Source organism: Mus caroli, chromosome 14, assembly GCF_900094665.2.
Source record: "Mus caroli chromosome 14, CAROLI_EIJ_v1.1, whole genome shotgun sequence".
Classification (NCBI taxonomy): Eukaryota; Metazoa; Chordata; class Mammalia; order Rodentia; family Muridae; genus Mus; species Mus caroli.
The window spans coordinates 48033680-48056263 of NC_034583.1; the positions used below are offsets into that span (position 1 = coordinate 48033680).

At 41.0% G+C, this 22584-nt stretch overlaps 1 protein-coding gene and 2 pseudogenes across 8 annotated transcripts in view; 1 reads left to right on the forward strand and 2 right to left on the reverse strand.

The window, feature by feature from the left end:
* Window positions 1–579: 579 nt before the first annotated feature.
* Window positions 580–981, reverse strand: LOC110309901 (annotated as a pseudogene).
* Window positions 982–3283: 2302 nt separating this feature from the next.
* The window catches only part of LOC110309455 (zinc finger MYM-type protein 5), a 21366-nt gene continuing 2065 nt past the window's right edge, over window positions 3284–22584 (reverse strand). For 3 of the 8 annotated variants that reach the window (XM_021182121.2, XM_029469056.1, XM_029469053.1), the window contains exons 2-8: window positions 21231–21276; window positions 16998–17446; window positions 16732–16822; window positions 11453–11741; window positions 10206–10368; window positions 9257–9463; window positions 3284–7190 (exon numbers count right to left, since the gene is read on the reverse strand). In XM_021182121.2, the coding sequence (XP_021037780.1) occupies window positions 6456–7190; window positions 9257–9463; window positions 10206–10368; window positions 11453–11741; window positions 16732–16822; window positions 16998–17402 (1890 nt within the window). In that variant the 5' untranslated portion in view covers window positions 17403–17446; window positions 21231–21276 and the 3' untranslated portion in view covers window positions 3284–6455. Of the gene's footprint in view, window positions 7191–9256; window positions 9464–10205; window positions 10369–11452; window positions 11742–16731; window positions 16823–16997; window positions 17447–18588; window positions 19251–21230; window positions 21277–22584 lie in introns of those variants that run through there. The other 5 variants (XM_021182118.2, XM_021182119.2, XM_029469054.1 and 2 more) reach the window with 4 other exon arrangements.
* On the forward strand, window positions 4386–5446 carry LOC115029225 (annotated as a pseudogene).

Here is a 22584-nt window from a genome sequence, read left to right on the forward strand (position 1 = left end):
AAAAAAAAAAAAAAAAAAAAAAAGAAAGAAAAGAAAAAAGAAAACTGTCACACAACACAGATCTCTCCCAGGTTTTTCACAATAGCAGCAATAGATTAGCCAAGATGTTCTTCTTTGATGTTGGGGCAATACTCAGAAGAGAACAAGAAGACCTAAGTAAGCCTTTGTTTTGTTTTGTTTTGTTTTGAGACAGGGTTTCTTTATGTAGCTCTGGATATCCTGGAACTTGCTTTGCTTTTTAGTTGTTGTTTGTGGTGTTTTAGAGAAACTTTCTTTATTATTTTTCTATTTTTATTTTATTTTTTTTTTCTTTTCTTTTCTTTTCTTTCTTTCTTTTTTTTTTCGAGATAGGGTTTCTTTGTATAGCCCTGGCTGTCCTGGAACTCACTTTGTAGACCAGGCTGGCCTCGAACTCAGAAATCCGCCTGTCTATGCCTCCGGAGTGCTGGGATTAAAGGCGTGCGCCACCACGCCCGGCTAGAGAAACTTTCTTGTTTAATGGTAAAGCTCAATACACTCCAGCACCAGGACTGGCATGGATTTAAAGCAGTAGGGATGGCTGGGTGACCCCATGGAGTCTCACATGGCAAAGAGGATGAGGAAGGCGACCATCAAACAGAAGAGTCCCATGGCCTCAGGGCAAAACCCAGCATGGCATAGGAGAAGAGTTGCTGCTTGAGAGTTGGGTTCCTGGCATAGCCAATAATCAAGCTACCAAACACTGTGCCAGTGCCAGCCCCTTATTCAGCCACACCAACTCAGGCGGCCCCAGCACCAATAAACTTGGCTGCTGTGTCAATGTCCCAGGGTGGGGATAACACTGGTCTGGAATTCCTGTCTGGCCACCTGGAGAGAGAACTGCTGCAGGCAGGCTGTTTAGATGGGTCCTCTGGTGCACTCAGGAGGGAGACAGACACAGGCCTGATTGGTACAGGAGCTGATCAGAACTGGAGAAATGACCAGTGCCTTGGTGGTCTGCATTTTTCAATCTGGGAAAACCTTGGTCCTGTTATTTGTTGTTTTGAGACAGGGTTTCTCCATGTAGCTGTGGATTTCCTGGAACTTGCTTTCTAAATCAGGCTGGCCTCGAACTAACAGGGATCCACCTGCCTCTGCCTCAAATGCTGGGATAAAAGGCTTGCACCACTGCACGTGTGACTTTTCCCTTTTCTTATACAGACATGGGGGTCCTACCTCTCTAAGCACTTCTTAGAGAACTCTGAGAAGCTGACCCAAGCATTGTGGTACTTCTTGTGCTCCTCCCAGAAAGAAAGGGTTGCATAGGTGCTTGTATTCAGTTGATTTTCCTGTCCAACTGTCAACAGGCTCTTGTCTTTATAGAGTTCAATGAACTGCAATTCCTGGTAAAACTGACTTCAAGTTTTCCTCTCACCTCCTTATTCTTTTCTTTTCGTTCGTTCGTTCTTTCTTTCTTTCCTTCTTTCAGTACACTGTAGCTGTCTTCAGACACTCCAGAAGAGGGCATCGGATCCCATTACAGATGGTTGTGAGCCACCATGTGGTTGCTGGGAATTGAACTCAGACCTCTGGAAGAGCAGTCAGTGCTCTTACCCACTGAGCCATCTCTCCAGCCCTTGACCTCCCTCTTCTTGCAGGCAAACCAGAAGCTCACAACTACCTGTACCTCCAGCTCCAGGCAGACAGACAGACAGTCTGTCTCTCTGACTGGCTGGCTGGCAGATTGGGGCCTAGAGAACAGTGATTAGGTGAGACTAGCCAACCTTTTGTTCAAGGAACATCAGAAGTGGGTTTTATTTCATTTGCTTGGTTTTTTGTTTATTTGTTTTTTCCTTTCTTTTTTGTTTTTTTGTTTTTTGTTTTGTTTTTTTTTTTTTTTTTTTTTTTTTTTTTTTTTTTTTTTTGAGACAGGGTTTCTCTGTGTAGCCCTGGCTGACCTGGAACTCACTCTGTAGACTAGGCTAGTCTCAAACTCAGAAATCCAGCTGCCTCTGCTAGGCTTAAAGGCATGCACTACCACTGCTTGGCCCTGCTGTGATCCTTAATGAAGCAGTTCTCTGAGATGGTTCTTGCTTGTTCACACTGGTTTATTTGATGGTAGATATAAATGCATACACATTATTTGGAGTGAACCAGGGATTATATATCTTTTGTGGTGGAATACCCAGGAATGGAAGCTCACTGGATGAAGGCTTGCTCGATACCTCATGAGCATGGAGAACTCCAGGTGCTACTTTATGTGACTGACTGTGGTCCTCTCAGTGGTGTCATGGTTTACATGTCCCAGAGCAGGTACAGTGGCAGATAGGGAGTGGCTCCACTCCTACTGGTCTCAGGTCTTTGAGAGTGAGCTCACAAAACCTTGTCAGTCCTATGTTTGTCTGGTAACACAATCCCACATGCCTTAATACATATTTCCAAGACAGCCAAAGCTACAGAGAAACCCTGTCTCGAAAAAAACCAAACAAATAAATATTTGTGGTTTGTTTTATGTGGGGGTGGATAGAGTAGTTAAGGGCATTTGCTACCCTGGTAGAGAACTTAGGCTCTATTTACATGATCCATACATACTGGGCATCTCCAGATACTCCACTTCCAGGTTGATGACATCTTCTGGCCTCCAAGGGCATCTGCAAGCATGTGGAACACATAATTTAAAAAATGTTTTTAGGGGGCTGTAGAGATGGCTCAGCAGTTAAGAGCACTGACTGCTCTTCCCAGGGTCCTGAGTCCAAATCCCAGCAACCACGTGGTGGCTCAGAACCATCTGTGATGCGATCTGATGTCCTCTTCTGATATGTCTGAAAACAGCTACAGTGTACTTACATATAATTAATACATTTTTAAAAACACTGTCTACTCTTCCGGAGGTCCTGAGTTCAATTCCCAGCAAGTACATGGTGGCTCACAACCATCTGTAATGGGATCTGATGCCCTCTTCTGGTGTGTCTGAAGACAGATACAGTGTACTCACATACATTAAATAAATAAGATCTTTAAAAAAATAAAGGTGTAGCAGTATAACAGCACAAGCCTTTAATTCCAATATTCCTATGAAGAAGAGGCAGAGAGCTCTTTGAGAGATTGAGGCCAGTCTGATCTTCATATTAAGTTCTAGACTAGTCAGGGCTACACAGTGAGGCCTCATATTAAAAAAAAAAAAAGTTTTATAATTAAATACATGGTGTCAATATTGTTTCCCTCCCATATTGCAAATTCCAGGAGTGGGGTATGGTGTGTGTGTGTGTGTGTAGGGGGGAAGCAGGGAGAAACAAAATTAATAAATCTCATTTTCACCAAAGAATATCAGCAAAAAAGGGACTTGGACCCAGTTTTTATTTCCAGTTGAAATTGGTATACACGATACTGATTCCCAGGAGGCAGACCACCACAATTGGATCAGATTTTCTATCACCTTTGTCTGAATGCCAGTCAGAAACGGAGTATATCAAGCTATATAATTTTTCTTTTTTCAAGACAGGGTTTCTCTGTGTAGCCCTGGTTGTCCTGGAACTCACTCTGATGACCAGGCTGGCCTCGAACTCAGAAATCCGCTTGCCTCTGCCTCCCAAGTGCTGGGATTAAAGGCGTGCGCCACAAGGCCCGGCAAGCTGCATACTTTTGTATTCAAGTCACAGAGCAACCCTGTCCTGAGAAGTATTTCAACAATAAGTATGTGGATAGTGGAGAGGATCACTCCAACAGCAGAACGATGCTATTTCCACACCGATGTTCTCAGCACACTACAAATCAAGACAGCAAGGAGAACCTTTAAGACCCTTAGAATCTGGGCTTGGTTCCTAGCACTCAAACGGTAGCTAACAAACATCTATAACTTCAGTTCCAGGTGTACCTCCCTCTTCTAGCCTCTGCAGGCACCAGGTACACACATGGTACATTTAACATACATACAGGCAAAACACTCCTACACATAAAACTATAAAGTGTTATATTTTCTAAAGTAGCCTTGTAGACCTCTGCATGTAGTGACATTTTGAAGCCATCACAAAGCTGTATTTACGTTAAAATCAGCCAGTTTCTCTAAAAGAATAGCAATTATAGCTCAGGCTGGCCTAGAACTCATTATGTATCCCAGGTTTAGCCTTGAATTATGAACAATCCCCCACCCCCCATTACCTTCCCAAGTGCTGAGATTACAGTTGACAGCCACCATGACTCACTTAGATCCAAGCCTAAATGATTAAAAGCAACTTTCTTTTGGCGACAGGGATTCATAAATCCAAGGATGGCTTCACACCTGCTGTTTGTGTCTACCACCCGAGTGCTATGATGATAGGCCTGCTGCTACATGGCCAATGCAGATCAAACCCAGTTTATTGTGTGCTAGGCAAGCATTCTACTAATCAAACTACATCCTCTCCCTGGAAAGGTCTCATGTACCGAGAATGGTTTTAGTGGGTATTTTAGAAAATACTGTCACAGAGCAACATGACTGAGCGTCAAGTGCTCCCATGCAGAAGGAAGCATCTTCTCAGGCCATTGTTAATGATACTGTTTTGCAAGAAAAGCCCTAAAGAGGAAAAAAAAAGCTCACGTATCCCTAAGAATTCAACAGATGATAAAATTAACATCAGAAATCAGAAACAAAAACAAACAAACCCCAAAAACTATCAAATGCATGATCAGGACCATAGATGGCCATCAGAAAATTTGCTTCTTCTTTAGGAAAATGTCAAATGACCAATGAAGCTGGTATAGCTCAAGCACTTGGAGGCCCAGGGAGTTGTAGTAGTGGTCATGGCTGTGGTGCTCTTGGAGGTAGGACAGGGACAAGCTGGACTACCTGGTCAAGGACATGAAGACCAAGTCCCTGGAAGAGACCTACCTGTTTGTTCTCCCTGCCCATTAGGGAGTCTGAAGTTGACTTTTTCCTTAAGGATGAGGCTCTAAAGACCATGCCAGTGCAGGAGCAGAGGAGGGCTGAGCATCGGTCCAGGTAAAGGTTTTTGGGGACTACAATGGTCACATTGGTCTTGGTGTTAGGTGCTCTAAGGAGGTAGCCACTGCCATCCAAAAGGCCACCATCATCTCAGCCAAGCTTTGCACTCTCCCAAGTGTGGAGAGGCTATTGGAGAAACAAGACAAGTGCCACAGTTCTATGCAAGGTAATAGGCGACTGTGCCTCTGTGTTGGTACATCTCTTCCCTGTCCCCACGGACACTTGAATTGTGCCTGCTTCTGTGCCCAAGAAGCTATTGCTGGTGGCCAGCCAGTACTGATTACTGTTACCATCAGTCAGGGGTTGCCCTGCCACCCTTGGCAATTATGTTGAGGCCACCCTAACACCTACAGCTACTTGGCCCCTAGCCTCTGGAAAGAGACTGTCATCACTAAGTCTCCTTTCCAGGAATTCACTGACAACCTTGTGAAAACCCACAAGAGAATCTTCATCCAGAAGACCCAAGCTCCAGTTGTAGCTACCACAAGTTTTTTCTTTGTTTTTTGAGATATGTAGCCCCAGTTGTCCTGAAACTTGCTCTGTACACCAGGCTGGCTTTGAATTCAGAGATCCACCTGCCTCTGCCTCCTGAGTGCCACCATTCTCAGTTCCATATAAGTAAGGGCTTTTACACAAGAAAACAAAAATAAATCAAGGCTAAAGAAAATTTTTTTAGATTCATAGTTTCTCAAATTTCACACATGGAGTATACTTTCACAAGAAATTAACAACACTGAAAAGTTAACTATATATACATACATATATATGTATACACACATATACATACCACATTTTAATTTTTATATTTATACTAATAGCTATATATTCTTTATAATTCTCATAACAAAACTAAAACATTCACACATTAAGTTGAAAACAGAAATATAAAATCAATAAAACACAAATTACTTCTATTTACCACAACAAATAACTGTTTTACACAAATAAAAACATGTTTTAAAGAAATAAAACTCAATTTGGTTTAATAACAAACAGCTATTGCTTCTTAAGCTGTTTGAATGCATTTTCTTCTTTCTTTCTTTCCTTCTTTTTGGTTTTTCAAGACAGGGTTTGTGTGTACCTTGGCTCTCCTGGAACTTGGTCTGTAGACCAGGCTGGCCTAGAGCTCACAGATATCCAACTGTGTGTTTGAGTGCTGAGATTAAAGGTGCACACCGCCACCATGTGGTCTGAATACATTTTCTTTAGCTTGTTACAGATGCATCTTGCCACCTCTTGCTCTTAGGCCATTAAGTGCAAGTCCTCCAACAACATTTTACAAGGTGAGAACCCTAACAGTGACAAAGCTCAAACTGCCTTTGCTAAAGTCTGCAATGACTACACTCTCGAAAATTGCTTTTAGGTTTAGAACAGGAACATTTTTTACTATTTGTTTGCTATTAGACATATTGCTAATGAACTCCTGTAAGTTCCTCTTACACAGTGTATGGTACAAAACTTCTTATAACAGTGTCTGGGTACTGCAGACACTGTCATATGTAGAGCAGACAGGACATCATGTGTACAATAGTTGCACACAATTTTCCCCACCTTCTGTAGCTTCATTGGTTTTATTTTCCAAGTCAGACTTTAATTTTGAATACTTAACACTATTGTTAATGTGTATTTCACTTTCGTCATGGTTACTAAGAAGATATGACAGATGATGCCAATCTTTGCACCCATTCTCATTTCTCAGTTGATTTTTTCCTTCCCCAAAGAGTCTGCAATACAGGCAAAACACAGAGTCCTTTGAGGCTGAGTAGAGCAGCCAGGGTCTGGTGCCCTTTTCACCATTTGGAAGAACTCGGGAATAATACGTTTCAGAAAACTTCTTGCCTGCACTGTCTTTTGGAAAATTAAAATTTCTTATTTGAGGTGGATTGTTTTTGACAAGAAATTCACGTTGTTTCATATTCAAAACTCGGGGCCATGAACCTGGATCCAAAGAAGGTAAAATGGACATATCCAATTCCTCTGAATTTTTGTCTCCTAGTTGCTCTTTAAATGTATCAGATATTACTGCTACAGAACAAGGTAAATTCACATTTTGTTCCTTTGATGATGTATCTAGGCTACAGTCTGCTGCGACTTTTATTATCTCTGAAGTCTTTTCCTTTTTTTCGGGTATGTCTCCTGTGTTTCCTGAAAGTGCACCTGCTGATTCACGTAATTGTTTTTCATTTTCTTCTCTGATAGCATTCCTTTTTCTATTTTGTAAAAGCAGTAGTTTTGATTTTGCTTCCATTATCTATAAGGAAATACATTATAATTTATTGGCATTTTAAAAGTTGAAATAAAGACATAAGAGTAGGCAACAGTTCACTATTAGCCATCAAAGACATAAAGCATCCCACGGCATGCACTTGGTGTACGTATACACATGCAGCGAAACACTCCTAATCAGGATGGCTACAACTGAGAGACAGTGACAAATGAAAACATGATGTGACTCAGGCAAAATTAGAACATTACTAAGGGCTTGGTGGGACTGTAACATGTTGACTCATGTCAATTTAACACAAGCTGAAGTTATCTGAGAAGAAGGAATCTCAGTGAAGCAGAAAGCTGTAGCACACACCTTTAATCCCAGTTCTTGGGCGGCAGAGGCAGGCGGATGTGAGTTCCTGACTACCTGTGAGTTCCCTAGTTTCTAAAACAAACACAAACAAAAACTCTTTTCAAGGCAGGGTGTCACTATGTACTCCCAACAGTCCTGAATCCCACTATGTAGGATTAGGCTGGCCTGATCTGCTTGCCTCTGGTGTGAATAAACAAGTACACTGCCATGCCCAGCTATTTACCTCTCCCCCCCCCCCCCAAAGACAGGGTTTTTCTGTGTAGCCCTGGCTATCCTGGAACTTACTCTGTAGACCAAGCTGGCCTCGAACTCAGAAATCCGCCTGCCTCCGCCTCCCGAGTGCTGGGACTAAAGGCGTGCGCCACCACGCCCGGCTATTAATTTTATACATGTGTTTATGTATGGGACATGCACATGTGCACATAAGTATATGAATGCACGCACTCTTGAGCATGTTTAGTTTTAGAATGACATTAGGTGTCCTAGGCCAAACACATGGTTACAAAGGCAGCCCTAGTTAAACTTAGTTCATTACAAAACAAATAAAAGACAGTGTGGCAGTTTGAATGAGATCTCTAAAAAGGCTTTGAGGTTTCAATATTCCTACCATTTCCTTGCCTACTGATACAGCTGCTTCCACCTCACACTCTGGAATAGGGAACCCCAAATAAACCCTTTCTTTTATAAATTGCCTTAGTCATAATATTTTATCACAACAACAGACAAGTAAGTAATAAAACAAACATGAACATAAAGAAGGGATATGGAAGGGCAGGGAAAGTTGACAAAGTAGAAATAAGGGCAAGGAATGAGCATAATAAAAAGAAAATATATGGCTGAGCAGTGGTGGTGCACGCCTTTAATCCCAGCACTTGGGAGGCAGAGGCAGGGGGATTTCTGAGTTCGAGGACAGCCTAGTCTACAGAGTTCCAGGACAGCCAGGACTACACAGAGAAACCCTGTCTCAGAAAACAAAACAAAACAAAACTACATATGCATTATATATATGTGTGAAATTGCTAAAGAAAAAAATTGATATTTAGTCAGATCTGTATGACATTAGGTCTTGCTTTGCAGCCTTGGCTGATCTAACTTTCTAGGTAGAATCAGGTAGCCTTGATCTCACAGAGATTTTTACCTGCTTTGACCACCCTCGTGCTAGGATTAAAGGCATACACCATCATCCCTGGTATCAAAATGTGAAAGCCTGGTGCAGTGGTATACATCTAAATCTGAGTGCTCCTGCAACACGATGGGGAACAGCCACACAAGAGAATCACCAGGAGCTGGAAGGTCAGGTAGCTTGGTGCATTCCAGGGATCTTGTCTCAAACAAGGTAGCAGGCAAGCACAGACATCTCAGGTTGTCCTCTAACCCTCACACACAACCAATTGCACTCACACAGACACACAAAGAAAGAAACAGAGAGAGAGAGAGAGATAGAGATTTTAGATAGACAGATAGACAGACAGACAGACAGAGGCAAAATTAGAGGCTGGAGAAATTATGTCAGCAGTTAAGAGAGCTGAGAGAACTGGCTGTTCTTCCAGAGGATCTGGGCTTGATCGCTAGGTACTTACATGCTGGCTCACATCTGTCTATAACTACAGTTCCAAGGGATTCAACATCCTTTTGTGGACTCTGAGAGCATTAAGGATGCATGTAGTGCACAGACAAACATGCAGGTAAAACACCCATGTACATAAAATACATTACAAAACAAAACAAAGAATTACCTCTTTATATTCGTCAGCACAATTCTGGCAGCAGAACCTCTTTTGCTGACCTGTTATCAGAATGCTGTGCCCAGTACTCTTGGGCAAATACTTGCTACACTGTTCACAGCAGTTCATTACTAGACCATTCATCAATCTGTATTCATTAAAGCAATTATTACTGCACAGTTTATGTGTTAAACTGTTAACACTGATTTCATGGCGAACCTAAAAGAAAACAAAATTTCTTAAGACAGTATTTTACAATTTATTGCCCTATAGTATTTAGACTTTTCCCATATTAGTATTTGGGAGGCGGATGAAGGGAATCATTATCATCCGATTTAGCTACCAGGGGCAATGTAAATAAAACATAGGACTGCTTGAATGTATGGTTACTCCTCTTGAAAATTTATCAAACCATTTGTTCCACACACTCCTGTAGGATATATTGCTTTCTCCATTATCCTGAAACTACTGAATTATCACAACTAATTCTTTTTTTTTGTTTTGTTTTTCGAGACAGGTTTTTTCTGTGTAGCCCTGGCTGTCCTGGAACTCACTTTGTAGACCAGGCTGTCCTCGAACTCAGAAATCTGCCTGCCTCTGCCTCCCGAGTGCTGGGATTAAAGGCGTGCGCCACCACTGCCCGGCTACAACTAATTCCAAAGAAACAGTCACTATGAGAATTGTGTGTGTGTGTGGGTGTATCTGTTTAGTATATAGTATTTATTGTCTGTCCTGGAACTCGCTATGTATAGACTGGCTGGCCTCAAATTTACAGAGATCTGACTGCCTCTACCTCCTAAATGTTGGAATTAAAGGTGTTCACCACCACTCAGAAGTAAAACTTTTAAAGTTTCCAATCTGACTTTTAGGATATGGACATTGGATAGATGGCAGAGCTTACACTAGCACTTAAAAATTAACATTTCTATGAGTCTAAATAGTAACAGTATGAAGAGCAGACCTCTCCTAATTTATTACAGATTATACATCTTGACTTAGTAAAAACTTCTTTCCTAAGACTCTGGCAGTTTTCATAGGGAGATAGCGATGCATTATAAAATCCTTGTAAGGACTTGCTTGACTCCACTGGAGGAACAATAGTTGTGGTTCTCACAGGAGAATCTCTGAAACACAAAGGAGAAAGAAACATCTGAAGATCACTGTATTTTAAAATCCACTTTCAACTTTACTTCCACTACTTCCTAAGTGATAAAGAAGAGAATTCAAATGGAAACTCTTCTAACATCAATGTTCCTTAGCACTCAGGACTGGAGAGATGGCCCAGCAGTTAATGTTCTTGTAGAGGACCCAGGCTCAGTCCTTAGCACCCACATAGTGGCTTACAACTGTCCATAACTCCAGCTCCAGGGAATCCAGTGATTTCTGGCCTCTGAGGGCATCAGGCCTACATAGTGTACTTATATAAACACAGGCAAAACATCATTCAGATAAATAAATCTTTAAGAAAAACACTGGTAGGAAAAAACAAAACCAATGGTGCTAAACGGATGGTTTACTGATATACGTTTGGCTCTTTATAAAGAACTGGAGTTTGAGGCCTCGTCTACATCAGGCCGCTCAGTATTACCGTTTAACTCCAGCCAGTGGGTGATGCAACGTCTCTGAGTCTTGTAAAACACAACACACTGGACTTAAAATTTTCTCCTTTATTTTTATTTTATGTGTATGGTTATTTTACCTGTGTGTACATCTGTGTACCACAAGGATGCAATGCCCATAAGGGCTAGAAGAGAGTGTTGGATTTCCAGAGACTAGAGCTAACTACAATTAACCTAGATATTGAAAATCAAACCAAGGTCCTCTAGAAGAGCAGCTGGCACTCTAAAACACTGTACCAACTCTCCAATCCCATAAAATAAATCTTAAAAAATGTTAATAGTGGGCTTGGGAAGATGGCCCAAATGGAAAAGGCATTGACTGAACTGGTAGGCTGCCAGAACTAACATGTAAGATGTAGAACAGAAAAGGTAAATGTAGCAGCTGAGAGAAGGGTACTATACTTCTGTACCAATATACATTCTCTTTTAAAATTATAGTGTAGATGAGATTCCAGTTCTAAAATAGCCCAATCTCAATAAAAGTGAAGACATCTGACACACCTACCACAAGTCTAGCTTACAATTATGTCCACAGTATTCATGTACACTGAGCACTAAGCCACATGGAGAAATGTTAAGGTCTGCTTACTTTTTACACATTACATTCCGTGTCTTTCGAGTACGCTTATGGGAGAAAGAAGAAAGGCAGGTGGTTGAACAAAAGAGGTGAGCTGATCCTTTTCGTTGGTAAGCTGTCTGCCCCTTCTGTAAAGGATTTTTGCAGTTTTCACAAATAATTGTATTAGCAGGTTTAGTAAGAAGTTGTTGGTTCGAGGGCTGGAAATTCTGTTTAGGAAGTGAGGCCACTGGTGATAAAGAATCCACCTTTTGTTGTTTCTGGTTACGAGGAAATGATGCTGACTGGGAGATACAAGAATCTTAAAAACAAAATGAGTAAGAAAAAGAAATGGAAATAAATACAAATACATATTAGCAACCTTTGGATTTAAGTGTTTAAGAGACTCATAGCACGTGGTTAAGGCAAAACAACTTTGACAATCAGTCCAGTATCCTTCCTACTATTCCACTGGGTATAAAGTTTCCCAGGAGTTCATTTTTCAACAATTGGTTTCCAGTTGGTGGACACAGGGCCTACCTGGTGGAGAGAGGGATTTAGGGAAGGGCTTAAGTTACAGCACTAGCTTGGTTGAAGCCCCAGGTCTCTCCTGTAAGAAGAGTGCTATCCTGCATGGTGGCACAACCTATAATCAAAGTATGATGTAAAAAAGGACAGGAGAATGACTACAACTTTGAGGCCAGCTTGGTCTACTGTAGCAAGACTATCTCTAAAAGCAAAGGTTTCAGGCAGCTGCCACTGGTTCCTCAAGCTTTGGAGCTGCCTGTCATATTTCCAGGTTGCCAGATTGTAGTCCTAAAACTATGAGCCAAAATATGTCCCTCCTCCCTTAAGCTGCTTCTTTCAGGTAACAGATACACAGATACACACAGATACACACACACACACTACAACTACCTACTTAGAATTCTAAGGAATATTTTCTTTTATCAGGGAAAAAAAATAAATGCTGTTTTCTAAGATTATGCAATATGGCAAGCCACTAGTCATTTTCATCCTCCTCAGGTATGAAACTCTCCGGAGACTGTGGTGCAAGTACAGCACGTGGTGAGTTTGTGGCCTCTCTGTGGTGCTGGAGATGTATATGCTAGGTCAGGGCTCTACAACTTAGCTAAGTTCTCAGGCCTATGGCTTGCTAGTTTTGTTCTCTTATAAATTGAAATTATACCTAATTCTCCAGTATTGTAAGGAATAAAGAAAATACATATTCAACTGTAGAGTAGGCAGAAGTTATAGTCTGGGATCAAACTTTCTCTGATTATTTAAATCTATATAGCAAACAGATTAAAGCTACAGCAGGAATAAAACATAACAATCTTTATCAGATTTATCAATATTAATACTATGAGAGAAATAAACCTGAACTCTCTAAATAGTTTTGTTTACAATGTAGACTTACTGCTACTTAAGGGAAATATATTTGTATAGAATTAAGAAATTATTACATTGCTTAAAATGGTTATTTTTGTTTTGTTTTGTTTCTGAGACATGGTTTCTCTGTGTAATAGCCCTGGCTGCCCTCAAACTCCAAGAGATCTGCCTGCCTCTAGCTCCTGCATGTGAGGATTAAAAGTAAGGCATGCACCAATGTGCCTAGCTCTTAAAATGGTAATTTATCTGGGGGAAAAATCACTTTAGGTTTGGCACATATATAAAACAAGTGTGTCTATTTTTAGTTGTTGTTTGGTTAGTCTTTTCTTTTCTTTTTCCTTTTTGTGGTTGTTGTTGTTTTTCGAGACAGGGTTTCTGTGTAGCCCTGGCTGCCCTGGAACTCACTCTGTAGACCAGGCTGGCCTTTGACTCAGAAATCGACCTGCCTCTGCCTTCCTAGTGCTGAAATTAAAGGCGTGCACCACCACTGCCCAGCTTTTTGTTTTTGTTTTTTTTTTTCTTTTCTTTTCTTTTTTCTTTTTTTGAGACAGGGTTTCTCTGTGTAGCCCTGGTTGTCCTGGAACTCATTCTGTAGACCAGGCTGGCCTTGAACTCAGAAATCTACCTGTCTCTGCTTCCCAAGTGCTGGGATTTCTTTTCTTTTTTAAGTGTCTATTTTTACAATGCAACTATTTAAATACCTAAGTAAAAACGTTCAGCTGGGTATATTATTGCATGCTTTTTTAAAAACCTATTTGTTGCCGGGCATGGTGGCACACGCCTTTTAATCCCAGCACTTGGGAGGCAGAGGCAGGTGGATTTCTGAGTTCGAGGCCAGCCTGGTCTACAAAGTGAGTTCCAGGACAGTCAGGGCTATACAGAGAAACCCTGTCTCGAAAACCACAAAAAAACAAAAAAACAAAACCCAAAACCAAACCAAACCAAAAAAAACTATTTGTTTTTGTTTATTTTTTAAATATCTGTTTATTATTATATCTAAGTACGCTGTAGCTGTCTTCAGATACACCATAAGAGACCATCAGATCTCATTATGGATTGTTGTAAGCCACCATGTGGTTGTTGGGATTTGAACTCAGGACTTTCAAAAGAGCAGTCAGTGCTCTTAACTGCTGAGCCATCTCTGCAGCCCCTACTTATTTATTTTTTGTTTATTTTATGTATGGGAATACACTGTAGCTATCTTCAGACACGCCAGAAGAGGGCACCAGATCTCATACAGATGGTTGTGAGCCACCATGTGGTTGCTAGGAATTTAACTCAGGACCTCTGGAAGAGCAGTTGGTGCTCTTAGCTGCTGAGCCATCTCTCCAGCCCTTACTACATGCTTGTAATCCCAAATGCTGTTTAGACAAGATGACTAGCTGAGTTCTAGGCCAGACTGGAGTATAGATGTCCTGTCTTTAAATAAGTTAATTAACTTACCAACTGGGAGAGTTTTAGTGTTTCTACTCAGATTGAAATTTTAAGACAAAATTTCCCATACCCCATCTTCAGGATACATTTTAAGACCAGAAGTGTCCGTCTTAGTCACTGTCCTATTGCTGTGAAGAGAGATCATGACCAAGAAAGTATTTAATTAGGAACTTGCTTACAGTTTCAGATGATTCCCATGACTTTTATGGCAGGAAATAGAAAGTCATGGTGCTGGAACAGCAGCTGAGAACTTGATACTCTGATCAGCAGGCAGCGAGTTTTTTGAGGCCTATCTTATTTTAGCCCAGCTCTTTCCATATAATATATACAAGAAACGCTAGGTATGAATGAGGGTGCAGTCCTTTCCCAGCACTTGGGAAGCAGTGGCATAAGGATCTCTGCCAGTTTGAGGCAGCCCACATAGTAAGTTCGAGGACAGCCAGAGCTACATAGTGCGACCCTATCTCAAAAACACAAATAAAATTCTCTCCCTACAAACACAGACACACACATCCCTAAGAGAAATTAAGAACTAGAGGTTAGAAAATTACCCAAAGTTTAGTAAGTACTACAACCACTATCAAATTTGTGTTCATTTCTCCCTGTAACTTAATTCACTTAGTCTGGCTATCTAGTTTGCTCCAGAGATTGTACGATGCCATCTCCCATGTGCTAGTATTTGCAAGGCTGGCACACCCACCCAGCTTTTATGTAGGGTCAAGGAATCTGAACTCTATCCCTCATGTATAGGCAACAAGCATTTCACCTGTCAGCTATCTTCCCAGCTGGATATTTTATTAGTTTTTATCTTATTCCCAAATAGTCTCAGTAGAAATAGAAATTACCTAGTTACTAAAATTACTAGAAATTACCTAGTTCCTTGAATCAGTATCATAGAATATCATAGCTAGAAATATTAATAAAGCAAAACAAAAATAAAGCAAGGATGGCAAGACCAATCTGTATAGGTTCTTCTTTTGGAGGGGACAGGGTCCCATTGTGTAGCTCTGGCTGACCTGGTTAAATAGAGATCCAGCTGCTTCTGTCTTAGTGCTGGGATGAAGGCCTGTGACATCATACCTGGACCTTTGCTTCAGTTTTTCTGACATAAAGTCTCATGTAACCAGCATGCCATGAACTGGGACCCTCTTACTGCCACTTCCTCAGTGCGAGGATTACAGGTAGGGACCATTACAGGTAGGACTCATTTTGTGTTATTAGGTCATTTACTTTTTAGTCCTTAAAAGTCAACACCCTAAAAACCACTAGTAATTAAACTCCTAAATTAGTCTCCTCTCAGCCCCTTGAACCTCAAATAGTATAGTTTTAGAAAAGGCCTAGGAGCCATTTCTCCAGCCCTTAAAACAGCTAAGATGTGAGTAGCTTTAGATTAAAAAAAAAAAAAAAAAAACCTGGGGGTTGGAGAGATGGCTCAGTGATTAGGAGCACTGATTGCTCTTCCAAAGGTCCTGAGTTCAAGTCCCAGCAACCACATGGTGGCTCACAATCACCTGAAATGGGATCTGATGCCCTCTTCTGGTGTGTCTGAAGACAGCTACAGTGTGTGTGTGTGTGTGTTTGTGTATGTATGTATGTATGTATGTAAAATAATTCTTTAAAAACAAAATAAAAATCACCCTCTCCAAATTACAGATACAAAATAAACTTTACAGTTATATTGAGTAATACATTCTATCTTAATATGAAAGCCAGTAACTTATTTTATACAGAATATATCAGATATGAATTCTAAAAAGCATAGCTATGGGAGTTGAGGAGATGGCATAGCTAGTACAAGGCTTGTCCCATGACTGTGTAAGCATGAAGACCTAAGTCTGAGCTTCAGTACCCAAGTGAAACTAAACAAAACCAACAAAAAGCAGGTCAGTGAGATAGATACCTTACTAGGTAAAATCACATGAAGTCAACCTGACAACCTAAGTCGGATCCTTAGATCCTATATAGTAGAGAACTGATCCTTGCAAGCTGACCTAGCTTCTACATGAGCTGTAGCAAGCAAACACACACACACACACACACACACACACACACACACACACACACACTGCAATCTGAAATTTTTTTTAGGTTAAGCCAGGAATGGTAGCTCATAAATTTAATCCCTAAACTCAGGAGAGAGGCAGGAGGATCTCTGAGAGTCTAAGGTCAGCCTGATCTATATAGTGAGTTTCAGAGCAGCCATGATTACATAGTGAGACCCTTAAAAGACATTTTGTTAAGGTAAAGAAAGAAAGAAAGAAACACAGATAAAAGGTTCTCTGGTGTTTACCAGCTAACCAATCTGGCTGAACTGCTGAGCTCCAGGGTAGTGGGCTGGAGAGATGGCTAGGCTCACAACCAAAAATATAAGAAATAAGGTAGTGACCAAGAGAGGAAGATAGCTTTGGTCTCTAGGAGCATGAGTACAGACTCACAGAGACAGCTACATTTACCTGAACACGAGGCAAATACAACTTAATGCTTACCAGGATTGTGATGAACTGCAAATCTTCCATTCTGAAACACATCTGTGACATCAATCCTACCGGGATTAAAAGGTCCTACTGCAGTCTTGGTCTGTGAAGTTAAAGATGAGGCGTATGTTTGTATACTAACACTAAATCCTTTAGTGACATCTCCCAAGTTGGTACTCTATGGTGATGTACAATCATTAAATTCCTCTCTCACCCAGCCTTTAGGGCTTACACCTGCTTCTAAAGATGATACTATTAGTAACCCTTGCTGAATTTACCTTGCTTCTTGATAGACTGGCAATGGGGAAATCCACATTTTTGGTATTATTTTTATTTCCATTCGGTCCCCATTCAATAAAGTCGGTAGGATTTTTCTCCTCCCCTCCATTTGTGTCTGTGTCCCCTTCATCATCAATTACAATTGTTTCACATAGATTTCCCTTCTGAGAAGTCAAATCTCTCCAAGAAAGGGAAATTGTGGAATCAGTTCCTTGTGGATTTTCATGTTTTGAGGAAGCAAATACAAAGTTTCTTTCATTAGGTATTGCTGGAGCACAAATTGGAGGCTGTACTGATTCAATAAATACAACATCATCATCTTCCACATGTGTGTTTCTAGATGTACCGGCTAAAGAACTAGTTGGACCCCCAGATGATTCCATATCTTCGAGATGAGCTTCCATGTCCAAGTCCAATGTACAGTCAACTAGTCTTCCCACTGATGAATCTTTGAGAGAGAAGAGGATTTTTAATTTCACAATAATTTTAATATTTTTACTTATTTATAAATAATAATAGATAATTAACTATTTATGTGATTCTCATTCTGTTTTTCCTGTTAACCACTTTTTTTGTGGAGTTTGATAGAAAATATGCAATTTGATAGTCCTTAAAAAGGTCAATTCTTCTTACTTTGTGCTTTCTACTCACAACAAAAACAGCCTAAGTTTTCTTTGAATTTAAAATAACAAAATTTGGGCTGGAGAGATTGCTTGGCAGTTGGGAGCATCTATTAGTCTCATTCATATAAGACCTCCATTCAGTTTTTAGCAGTCATACCAGAAGAATCACAGCTGCCTGCAACTCCACCTCCAGAGACTCCAACATCTTCTAAACTCCACAGACACTTGTACCCACATAATCACACAGACACACAAGTTAAACAAATAAACTTGAGGGGGCTAGAAAGATGGCTCAGTGGTTAAGAGCATTGGCTGCTCTTCCAGAGGACCTGGGTTCAATTCCCAACACCCACATGGCAGCTCACAACTATCTGTAATTCCTGTTCCAGGGATCCAACACCCTTCACATAGACATCTTTGCAGTCAAAACACTAATGTACATAAAATAAAATTAAATAAATTTTGAAATGTTAAAAAAAGAAAAAGAAGCTGGGCATGGTGGCGCTCGCCTTTAATTCCAGCACTCGGGAGGCAGAGGCAGGCAGATTTCTGAGTTCGAGGCCAGCCTGGTCTACAAAGTGAATTCCAGGACAGCCAGGGGTACACAGAGAAGCCCTGTCTCGGAAAAATACAAAAAAACCCAAACAAACAAAAAATGAAAATTCCTGAGTTCCAGGCCAGTCTGGAGTCTACTTAGCATGGTAGTTCTCAATCTGAGGTCCATGACACCTTTGGACTTGCATATCAATTATTTAAATTATGATTTATACGAGTAGCAAAACTATAGTTATGAAGTAGCAACAAAATAATTTTATGGGTAGTGTCATTGCATCAGAAGGTTGGGAACCACTGACTTAGCAAGTTCCAGTACAGCTAGGTCTAGCTAGATAAAGAGACCTTGTCTCAAAACAACAAAAAAGCAAAGACCGTAAAACAAAAATAACCTGTTGGTGGTGGTAGCACATACCTTTAATCCCAGGCCTCCAGAAATAGAAGCTTGAATTCAGATGTCTCTGAGTTCAAGACCAGCTTGGTCTATAAAACAAATTCCAGCACAACCAAGGCTATACAGAAAAACCTTGTCTCGAAAAGTCAAAACCAAACCAAACCAAACAAACAAACAAAAAAATTTAAATTACATCTCAATTATTGTCAGGTACAAAATGAAACTCTTGACAAATGGCTGTGGTACCTACTAGCATACAAAAATGTCTGCTGACTTCCAGGCTCACTCAGTACCTGTAGCTCCTCTCTGCTCTTCTCACCCTGCCCCTTACCCTTAACTTTTCCATTCTCCCAGACAGCCCTGCCATGTTGGCCATGTGTCCTCTAGGTCCTTTCTCTTCTGCACCCTCTCTAGCTACCTACCTTTCACCCCCATGGCCCATTCTATTCTGCTGCCCATGTTCAGTCTATTTTCTCTCCCTGCTCTATAGACTCTTCCAGATACTTTTAGCTGTACTCTCTCTCACACCTACAATAAAAACCTTCTCAACCATTTCTTGGAGCAGTCACGTCCTCATCTCATTCAATTGTCATTTTCAATGAGTCGTTTAGAACTTGGATCTAGGGCTGGTGAAATGGCTTGGTGGGTAAGAGCACTGACTGCTCTTCCAAAGGTCCGGAGTTCAAATCCCAGGAATCACATGGTGGCTCACAACCATCCATAATGAGATATGATGCCCTCTTCTGGTGTGTCTAAAGACAGCTACAGTGTATTTACATAGAATAATAAATAAATCTTTAAGCCGGGTTTAGTGGCACACCCCTTTAATCCCAGCACTTGGGAGGTAGAGGCAGGCGGATTTCTGAGTTCGAGGCCAGCCTAGTCTGCAAAAGTGAGTTCCAGGACAGCCAGGGCTAAACAGAGAAACCCTGTCTTGAAAAACCAAAAATAAAAATAAAAAGTAAATCTGCAAAAATAAAAAAAAAAGAACTTGGATCTGTTTGTTATGTTGTGGTTTATTTTTATTTTTTAAAAGATTTATCCATGAGGGGGGGTATGAGGAACTTTCAGGATAGCATTTGAAATGTAAATGAAGAAAATACCTAACAAAAAATTGGAAAAAAAAAAAGATTTATCTATTATTACATGTAAGTACGCTGTAGCTGTCTTCAGACACCCCAGAAAAGGGCATCAGATCTCATTACAGATGGTCTTGAGCCACCACGTAGTTACTGGGATTTGAACTCAGGACCTTCAGAAGAGCAGTCAGTGCTCCCAACCACTGAACCATCTCTCCAGCCTTGTTACGTTGTTTTTATTTGCAGATTTTTTCAAATAATAAAACTCATAGCATTAGTAAACATTAAAAAATTGTATCTCAAAAAGAGCTGGTGTAAATTAAAAGCTTAATAGCCAAGGTAGAGAGATTTGCACTGGTTAGTTTCCTTTTTTGTCAACTTGACACAAGCTAAAGTCACCAGGGGAAGGAGGACCTCAATGTAGAAAGTACCAGACTAGCCTGTAGGCAAGCCTGTGGAGCATTCCTTGATTGATGAATAAGGTAGAAGGGCCCAGCCCACTGGGGGTGGTACTACCAGGGACAATTTATTCTAGGTTGTAGAAGACAGGCCGATGCAGTTTCTGCCTTTAGGCTCCTGCCCTAGCTTCCCTTCACGACAGACTATTAAATATAAGAGTATGAAGAAAAATGCAGCAGCTAGAAGCATGGCTTATGCTCAGAAGGAAGCGAAGACTAACAGGATCATTTGTGTGGCATAATTAAATCTGTAGATCCGGGCTGGTGAGATGGCTCAGTGGGTAAGAGCACCCGACTGCTCTTCCAAAGGTCCGAAGTTCAAATCCCAGCAACCACATGGTGGCTCACAACCACCCGTAATGAGATCTGATGCCCTCTTCTGGTGCGTCTGAAGACAGCTACAGTGTACTTACATATAATAAATAAATAAATCTTAAAAAAAAAAAAAAATCTGTAGATCCCAGTTAGCTGGGTCTGAAAACTTGACTATGATCAACAAGAAACCAGCAGATTTAACTGAGATGGAATCTAGAAAGTATCTGGCATACAGCACTTAGGAGGCACGGGCAGGCGATCTCTTGAGTTTGAACTCACTCTGGTCTACAAAGTAAGTTCCAGGACAGCCAGGACTATACAGAGAAATAGCCATGCTCTTTTTTGTGTTGACTGTGTATGGGTGTTCTTGGCTACAGGGAGAGACTAGCTGAGCCCTCTCTGCAGCCTCTGGCTTTGAACTTTTAAAGCAGGGGTTCTCAACCTATAGGTTGAAACACCTTTGGTAAATCTCTATCTTCAAAAATATTTCCAACTCCTAAGAATAGCAAAATTACAGTATTAAGTAGCCACAAAAATAATTTATGGTTAGGAGTTACCACAACATGAGGAGCTGTGATAAAGGGTCAAAGCATTAGGCAAGTTTGGAACCACTGTGGGTTTTGTTTGTTGTTGTTGCTGTATTTTTTGGGACAGTGTTGTTAGGGTATACTATGTGAAGGTATGTCCCTGTATATTCGGTCATTCATTTTGTACTGGCAGAGAGCTAAGTGCTGGAAGGAGCTGGGAACTGTTAATTCTATGGCCGGCCCAGCACTGGTCTCATCTTCTGTAAATACTCCATCTTCCTCACCTGGTCAATAGTTGGGCAGGAAGCGCAAGGTGGATCCTCCAGGCACCTAGCACACATGCAAGTAAACAGACAGACCAGAGTTGAGTGTAAGATGTAGATCTGACCACACAGCAGGAAATAATGCCAGGAGTAGTCAGGTTAGAGTAGTCAGGAGCCTGCTCAGCAAAAGAATGGAGCTTTAAAATATTAATAAGCCCTTGTGTTATTTATATCTTTGGTGGGTCCAAGATAGTCCCGCTATACAGGTCTCTCTGCATAGTAGTCCTGGAATTTGCTCTGTAGACCAGGCTGGCCTCAAATTTACTGTCTCCCAAGTGCTGGGATTGAAAATGTGTGCTACCACAGTCTGGTGAGAACCACTGTTTTAAAGTGTATATATTTTTCAAATTGCTTATTTAATTCTGTGGGTGCTCCTGAGTACATGTATGTGCATCATAAGCATGTAGGAAGCCTGAGGAATCAGAAGAGGCATCAGGTCCCCTGAATTGGAGTTAGAGACTATTGCAAGCTGTCATGGAAGTGCTGGAGGAACTCAAGCCCAGGTCCCTCACAAGAGTACCAAGTGCTTCAACATGCTCCAGCCCCTCATTCGCCTTTTTCAATTTCTCTTCCAAGACAGGGTTTCGCTGTTTAACTCTGGCTGTCCTGGAACTTGCTCTGCAAATGCACCCACACCCAGTGCAACCTCCAATCTTAAAAGGCAGACAGAATTCTACAGTCTGACACTGCCCTAACTTTAAAACAGTACATCTGATGTGGACTGGAGTGATGTCTCAGCAGCTAAGGATATCTGCTGCTTTTCTAAAGGACCAGAGTTCTGATCCCAGACCCCAGCTGATCTTAGAACATAACTACATGTACCTCCAGCTCCAGTGGACCCAACACCTTCTTCTGGTTTCCTCAGGAAGGATGGAAGGAAGGAAGGCAGGCACTTTCTCTCTAAATATTTTTTAAAAGTAAGAAATACATGTCTGGGGGCTGGAGAGATGGCTCAGTAGTTAAGAGCACCGGCTGCTCTTCCAGAGGTCCAAAGTTTAATTCCCAGAGACTACACAGTGGTTCACAACCATCTGTATGAGATCTGGTGCCCTCTTCTGGTGTGTCTGAATATAACGACAGTGTATTCACATATATAAAATATATAAATAAATCTTTAAAAAAAAAGAAAGAAATTAAAAAAGAAGTGCATGTCAACAAACTACTATATAAGAAATCACAGGGCTAGAGAGATGGCTCTGTGGTTAAGAGCATCAGCTGTTCTTCCAAGGGACCAGGGTTTGAGTCCCCATACGCCTAAGTGCAGTTCATAACTTGCTGTCTAGTTCTAATGGATCCACTACCTTCTTCTGGACTT